This window comes from Otolemur garnettii, unplaced genomic scaffold (genome assembly GCF_000181295.1).
Source record: "Otolemur garnettii isolate 467f Iridium unplaced genomic scaffold, OtoGar3 scaffold00112, whole genome shotgun sequence".
NCBI lineage: Eukaryota > Metazoa > Chordata > Mammalia > Primates > Galagidae > Otolemur > Otolemur garnettii.
Window position 1 is genome coordinate 720814 of NW_003852507.1, and position 8105 is coordinate 728918.

The window sequence follows — 8105 nt, forward strand, 5'->3', positions numbered from 1 at the left end:
TTTTTGGTTGCCTAGTGCAGTCATCTTTAACTTTTTTTAAACATTTACCTTCCAGAATTTAAAAAAACTATACATCCTTTGTGCATTTGGGGGTTCATATCTACATTGTATAAATTTAATAGCTGCAAAAGGCTGGATGTGATAGATTGATTATGCCTATAATCCCAGCACTTTGGTAGGCCAAGGGAGGAGGCTCATTTGAGGCTAAGAGGTCAAGGTCAGCCTGGGCCACACAATGAGAATCCCAACTCTACAGAAAATAAATTAAAAAAAAAAATTAGTGAAACACATCAATAGCAACTGTTACACAGAAACCTGAGATGAGAGGATTCATTGAGCCCAGAAATTCAAGGTTATATAACTAAGTCATTGCACCCAGCCTAGGTAAACAGAACAAGACCCTGTTTACAAAACAAACAAAAAAGTGCATATGATATAATACACAGCATATACTGTCCTGTACAAGTGCTTTAAAGATATTTAAAGTTGGAGGTACAGAATCAGTTCATTTAATTTAGTAAAATGACTGCCATATAACCTAATCAGCAAAGCCAGTCTTCATGGTCATATCAAACAAATCAGAATCACTTTGTCAGAAAAAAGTTGGACTTCATTTGTTCAATGTAAACATGTCCCATGACAACCACCTCAGTTCTGAATTCTAACACTAGAAAAATAAAAAGAAAAGGGGGAGGAGTCTTAGAGGAGAAAGAAAAAGAGAGGAGTAAAAGGAAGGGAGAGGAGATGACTGGAAAGGCAATGATGAGCTTGTGCTCTGACCCTCTAGTATTTCTCATAAATGCTATATACTTCTAAAATGTCTTTCTGATGTCCCTCTGAGGCTTTAACATTTAAGAACTATGTACATTTGTAATACTGAAGATAAGAGAGACCTTCCTTTTGTAAGCAGGAAAAGGGAGATTTGAAAGACAGGTAGGAAAGAAGATACAGCAGATCTAACATACGATACCACTCTCATCATATATATTAGTAGACAAGATACATACAGAAATTAAATATCTGAAAAATTATTCCCTTTAATCTTGCTGACACATACATACTAAATTATTTAAGGATGATATTAGATATCCAGGATTTGTTTTAAAATATCTGGGGTTGGGGAGAAGAAAAGAGAGTATATGGGACAGGAAGGCCCGGTTCTGTCGTTGGGCTTGGTGATAGCCCAAATTAGTTACCCAGTCTTTAAATATTCTTAGTCTAAAGATCAGTGATATTGTAAATATAATCTAAAGAAAACAAACAAATTATCACTGGCATGTCTATCTCCTCCTCTACTTGAAATTTATTAATTTTTTTCATTCTCATTATATTCATTTCAATCCCAATATATGATGCAGATAGTAACAGGAAAGCAAATTTGGCCAGGAAAAAGAAAAAATAAGGTGATACAAGGGCAGCACTATACATCTCTTAATTTAAAACTGTAATTAAAAGCATTTAATTGCAATGCTTAAAGTTAAAACGTCCAAAACAGCATATTTCCATGAAAAAGACTAAAGAAAGTATGTGTATATATGTATATATACATATATATATGAAGTGTACATATCCATACATGTCTAAAAAAAAGTATAACCACACATTGCTTATTTCATTTATGAGAACCAATACCAGATAGGATAATTCTTACCAATATGGTGTTCCCACAAAGGAATTGGCAGGAGATGCCATGGAAGCAGATCCAAAGTCAGCAAGTTTCACCTGGCCCGGTTCTGTCAGAAGGATATTTCCTGCTTTGATATCTCTGGATTTAAGGAACACAGAAAATTATTTATTTTTCCTTCATTAGATTGTGTTAATGAGAAAAAAATCAAGAATTTATAAGATGATAAATAAAAAATTAAAATAATTTATGTACTGAAACAATCTCAAAATTGGGATAAAAGAATTAAAATTCAAATAAAATGAAAAATACAGAATTCAAATAAACATACAGTAACAATTTTCCAAAAGAGAAGGCAAAGAGCAGTAAGAAACAAAAGTTAGAAAATCAGGTAATTGCAGCATATAGCTTGTGTGTGTGTGTGTGTATATATATAATTTTTTTTTTTTTTTGGAGAATCTCACTTTGTCACCCTTGGTAGAATGCTATGTCACAGCAAACTCCAACTCTTGGGCTTAAGCGATTTTCTTATTTCAGCCTCCCAAATAGCTGAGACTACAGGCATCTGCCACAACGCCCAGCTATTTTTTGTTGCAATTCTCACTGTTGTTTTAGCTGGTCAGGGCCAGGTTCGAAACCACCACCCTCGGTATATGGGGCCGGTGCCCTACCCACTGAGCCACAGGCACAGCCCTGAGTTTCTGTTTTTAAAAATAGAATTTAATTAGGCTTGGCGCCTGTGGCTCAAGCGGCTAAGGTGCCAGCCACATACACCTAAGGTGGCGGGTTCGAATCCAGCCTGGGCCTGCCAAACAACAATGATGGCTGCAACCAAAAAATATCCGGGCGTTGTGGTGAGCACCTGTAATCCCAGCTACTTGGGAGGCTGAGACAGGAGACTCGCTTGAGCCCAGAAGTTGGAGGTTGCTGTGAGCTGTGATGCCACAGCACTCTACCCATGGGGCCAGCTTGAGGCTCTGTCTCAAAAAAAAAAAAGAATTTAATTAGCAAACAGTCTCTTCAGAATGTGAAGGATTTCTGAGTATCATGATGTTTAAAAAAACAAAAGAATTTTATCTCCAAACTTGGCTTTTAAAAAAAAGGATTATTCAGATCATTACCAAACTTTAGCATAGTTCTAACTAAATATAAATGAAAACTGAAACATACGGATAATGTAATACATCAATGACACCAAATTTACTTTCAATCTCACTTTTCTGAAGCAGCAAACTACTTTCTATCCAAATTAAGAAAATTATGAAGATTTATATAGTGGGATTGTATGTCCAATGGACACTAGTATAACATACACTTAATTGTTTAAAAATTAAGATAGAAAAATTAAATCTTCCAGTACTTGTTAATTTTTACTATAGTATTTTTTTTTTTTTAAAAGAGATGGAGTCTCACTTTGTCACCCTTGGTAGAATGCTGTGACATCACAGCTCAAAGCAATCTCCAGCTCTGGGGCTTAGGTGATTCTCTTGCCTCAGCCTTCCAAGTAGCTGAGACTGCCAGCACCCGCCGCAACGCCCAGCTATTTTCTTGTTGCAGTTTGGCCAGGGCCGGGTTTGAACCCACCACCCTCGGTAAAAAGGACCGGCACCCTGCTCACTGAACCACAGGTGCCACTCATTTACTATAGTATTTTGATGCATATAATAAATGAATCTATATTCATTTCATTTGATAATTTAATTTAAAATTGCTAGGCACTTCCAAGTTGAGAAAACCTTAGGTTGTGATTCAAAAGATGCCATTCACTACTTGTAGATTTCTCTCAGACCTTATTATCCTCATCAAAAAAAAAAAAAAGATAACCCATTAACTCACAATGACCCTATTATATTATTTACTATGTACTACCTGGTTCATATATGCAAACAAAAACATGCTAATGTTCTTTTAAGACAACCACAAAAAATGCTAGTGCCAAAAATGCATTGTAAGATGGGTTAATTTCAAAGTTACTATTATGATGATGATGATTTTTTTTTTTAAGTTTTGAAATAGCATCTCACTATGTCGCCCTCAGTAGAGTGCGTGGTGTCACTGCTCACAGCAACCTCCAATTCTTGGGCTTAAGCAATTCTCTTCCCTCAGCCTCCCAAGTAGCTGGGACTGCAGGCGCCCGCCACAACGCCCAGCTATTTTTTGGTTGCAGTTGTCATTGTTGCTGGGCTCGAACCTGCCAGCCCTGATGTATGTGGCCAGCGCCCTACTCACTGAGCTTTGGGCACTGACCCTCAAAGTTACAATTACTATTAAAAATTAATGGCCAAAAGCATAAGTCTTAAGTAGCTTTATTTATCCATTTAGAATCAAAGGAACAAATCCAGCATTATCAGCTATAAGGAAAACAAAGATTTAGGTTTAGTTCCAGCTCTAATCTATTTGGCTTTGCAATATTTGGGAGATTATAGTCACAATTAGGACACTGGTTTCTTTACTTACAAAATGAAAAAGAAAGGCTATGTAATCCTTAATGCCCTTTCCAGCATGCAAATTAAATGATTCTATAAATAATTTTTTACTACAAATCCATAATGTGTACATACTTTAGAAGGCCCAGCAGCACAAGTGGGCAAAGACAAAAATTATCCTAAATAAACAGATCAAGTATAGGTTCATTTTAAGACATGGGTGATCAAAGAAAATTAGAGTTTATATGATTTTATTTAGTTATAACCAACAAAAATTTCAGGGTTGACAAATTCTATGGTTGATAAATGCAACAAGCTATATGGTTGTCAATATGTGATAATTTCCAAAGCACTTACCTGTGGATCATGGTATGAGAATGTAAATAAGCTAATCCCTGGAGAGCACCATGTGTAATTGCAGCTATTTCCACTTCTTGTAATGGCTTTTTGTGAACTTAAAGTAAGAATTTATTTGAAAATAATTACTACATAGAACATTTTTGTTTAAAAAAAATATATACATATCTAAGATATGAAAATAATTTTTAAAAACTGTTATTTAGCTAGTCCGAAGGTAGTGAGTTATCTCACTTGATTGTTGAGTCAGTTATAGATTGAACTCCTTGTTCTACTCTTTCCCCTCTTTTCATTATTGCACTTGACTAGTCTTAAAAAAACAAAACAAAACTGTTATTTAGCAGGAAAAGATTTGTTTCCCATGATGATAAAGCTATTAAGCTTTATAACTAGTACATAACTCTGTCAGCTATTAAAGTATATTTCACAGTCAATTTTCCTATTAACTAATAATTTTAAACAATTATCTGGTAACATAAAAATAGAACAAAAGTTTTCCCTTTGTTCTCACATACCATTGTTTTGAGCAGAATGACAGAAATACAGAAAAATGCTTGTAAAATCACAATGAGAGAAAACTTGCATATTTCATGCTACTATATTTAATAAAGACAGCACATACTATGCTGAGTATCTACAGAATTCTAAGGTCTGTACTCTCTGAAAAATTTTACATTATTTAGTATTAATTTAAATAATCTCTAAATTACTGTTTTATTCTGTTAATACTTTATTAATTAAACAAAACCTACCTTCTAGTAAATCTGAAGCAGATCCTAAACAATATTCCATTACAAGCTACATGGGGAAAAAAAATTATAAAAATATTAAAATATATTATCATAAAGATTCCATTTGAGATAAATTTACCTAGGAGATAAGGAGATAGTTTGAAGTAAACAAACTCTAGTCACTATTTACCTTAAGAAATAAAGTTATGTATTCAGCAATTTGCTAAATGCATAAATTTACACTAATGATATGTTAATCTTTTAATAATGTCAACATCTGATCACTTCTATAAACTATGTATTTCATATATAATTACTAATTGAAGTTATAAAGGAATGTACATATAGTGTTACTATTAACCTATAAAAACAGTGTGGATTATTGCTAAGAGGTAAAAAACTGTGTTTTCTAGAACTGTATGTACAGTCAGCCCTTATATTTCTGGTTCTGCATATGTGGATTCAACGAAATATGAATTGAAAATATTTTGAAAAATATACAAAACAATAAAAAATAATACAATAAAGCTAATATAACAACTATTTACACAGTATTGACACTGTATTAAGTAAAACATAATCTAGAAATTTAAATAATATGGGAGGATATGCACAGATTATATGCAAATATATCATTTTATATAAGGAACATGAGTATCCTTGAATTCTGGTATCCTAGGGCAAGTGGAACCAATCCCCCTAGTTAATGAGGTACAACTGTATGAAGCTTAGGTCACAGGTTAAAAGTTTCTTTTTTTTAAAGATAGGGTCTCATTTTGTCACCCAGGCTAGTGTGCCATGGCCTGATCACAGCTCACTATAACCTCCAACTCCTGGGCTTAAGTGATCCTCCTAGCTCAGCCTCCCAACTAGCTGGGACTACAGGTATGTGCCACCACACCTGCTGATTTTTCAGTTTTTTTTGTAGAGACAGAGCCTTGCTATGTTGCTCAGATTGGAACGCCTAGCCTCATGCAATCCTCTTACCTTGGCCTCCCAAAGTGCTAGGATTACAGATGTAAGCTACCACATCCAGCCTTAAATGTTTCTATTAAAGCAAACATGAAGTACCTTCTATGTGTCCTATATATATTAAACAATTTAATTAATCCTCATAGCAACCTTATGAGGTAAGTCCTATTATTTTCCTTGCTTCACAAATGAACCTAAGAAATAGAGAGAGAATCTGCCTAATATTATTGTTTTTCTTTGAGCGTAGCCTCATTTTAGGAATCATCACTACCACCACCAAAATAAACTAGAGAAAAATATATGAAACATTACAAATTAAAATCTAAGTTTACTAAAATGATAAGTAGCTGTGGCTTATTATTCAAAGTAAGGTGCTATTCCTGATAACAACAGGGTAAATTAATTTTTATTTCTCTCTTTTTTTTTTGAGACACAGTCTCACTATATTGCCCTCAGTAGAGTGCCATGGCGTCACAGCTCAAAACAACCTCAAATTCTTGGGCTCAAGCAATTCTCTTGCCTCAGCCTCCCAAGTAGCTGGGACTACAGGTGCCCGCCACATGCCCAGCTATCTTTTTGTTGAAGTTGTCATTGTTGCTTAGCTGGCCCAACCTGGGTTCGAACCTGCCAACTTCGGTGTATGCAGCTGGCGCTGTAACCACTGTACTACAGACGCTGAGCTGATCAGTTCAAATTTTACCAAAATCTTTCTGGTTAAATAGATGATAATGCATTTATGTCAAACAGATATATGTGAACTTTCAATCTCTAATAAGAGGATTATTTTTACAAGTTGGAATGGTGCTACTAAAACTGTCAGAGAACATTTTTTCATACAAATGAAAGCTAGTAGCATTCTAACAGTAAATCTGCAAATGATCTATTATCTCTAATTGTCTAAGAGTTCTAGGAAATGCTGCTGTTTCTCTTTCAGTATAAACTAAGATTTCAGATGTTTTCTGCATGCCTTTCCACAGCCAATATAAGACATTCTAAATTAATTCATTATAAACCAAAACCAACTAAAATAACGAGGAGAAAGAAGATACCAACCCATGCTGTGTGTTCTCGCAAATAACAGCCTTTGTATTCTATACTGTTGGGATGTTTTATTCTTTGTAGAAACTTGACTTCCTTAATAATATCCTGCCATTTCTGTGGGGAGAAAAAAAGGAGTAAGTGAAGGAAATTATGAATAGCTGAATTTCTGTAGGAAGTTATACAAGAAAAAAATTACTAGATTAAGAAGGGTTAACTACAACATACAATTTGCTTGATTTATAATGTTAAGATGAAATTTCAAAATAAAAAATTTAAAATAAATTATGTTCATATATAGGCATACCTTGGTTTATTATACTTCACTTTATCATGCTTCATAGATAGTGCTTTTTTTCTTTTTTTAAACAATTGGAAGGTTTATGGCCATCCTTCAGCAGACAAGACTATCGACACCATTTTCCCCATAACCTGCGCTCATTTTCTGTGTCACACTTTGGCAATTATATCACTATTTTAAACTGTTTCATTATTATTATATCTGTTATAGTGATCTGTGATCAGTGATCTTTGATATTACTACTGTAATGGTTTTGGGGAGCCATGAACTATGCCCATACAAAATGGTAAACTGCTGATAAATGTGTGTGTGTTCTAACTGATCCGCTGACCAGCTGATTCCTATTTCTCTCCCTTTCCCAGACTTTCCTATTCCCTGAGACACAGCAATATTGAAATTAGGCCAAATAATAACCAGACAATGGCCTCTAAGGGGTCAAGTGAAAGGAAGAGTTACACATTTGTCACTTGTTTTCAAATGCTACAAATGATTAAGATTAACGAGGAAGGCCAGGGAGGAGGCTCACGCCCATAATCTTAGCACTCTGGGAGGCCAAGGCAGGTGGACTGCTTCAGCTCAGGCGTTTGAGACCATCCTGAGCAAAATCAAGACCCCATCTCTACTAAAAATAGAAAAAATTAGCCAGGCATTGTGGC

General features: G+C 34.7%; 1 protein-coding gene across 3 annotated transcripts in view; it reads right to left on the bottom strand.

The window, feature by feature from the left end:
* Positions 1-8105, bottom strand: part of TAOK1 (TAO kinase 1) — a 145686-nt gene that overhangs the window by 60339 nt on the left and 77242 nt on the right. For 2 of the 3 annotated variants that reach the window (XM_023517509.1, XM_003797126.3), the window contains exons 4-7: positions 7164-7265; positions 5160-5205; positions 4408-4504; positions 1652-1765 (exon numbers count right to left, since the gene is read on the bottom strand). In XM_023517509.1, coding sequence (XP_023373277.1) covers positions 1652-1765; positions 4408-4504; positions 5160-5205; positions 7164-7265 — 359 coding nt within the window. Of the gene's footprint in view, positions 1-1651; positions 1766-4407; positions 4505-5159; positions 5206-7163; positions 7266-8105 lie in introns of those variants that run through there. The other variant, XM_023517510.1, reaches the window with a different exon arrangement.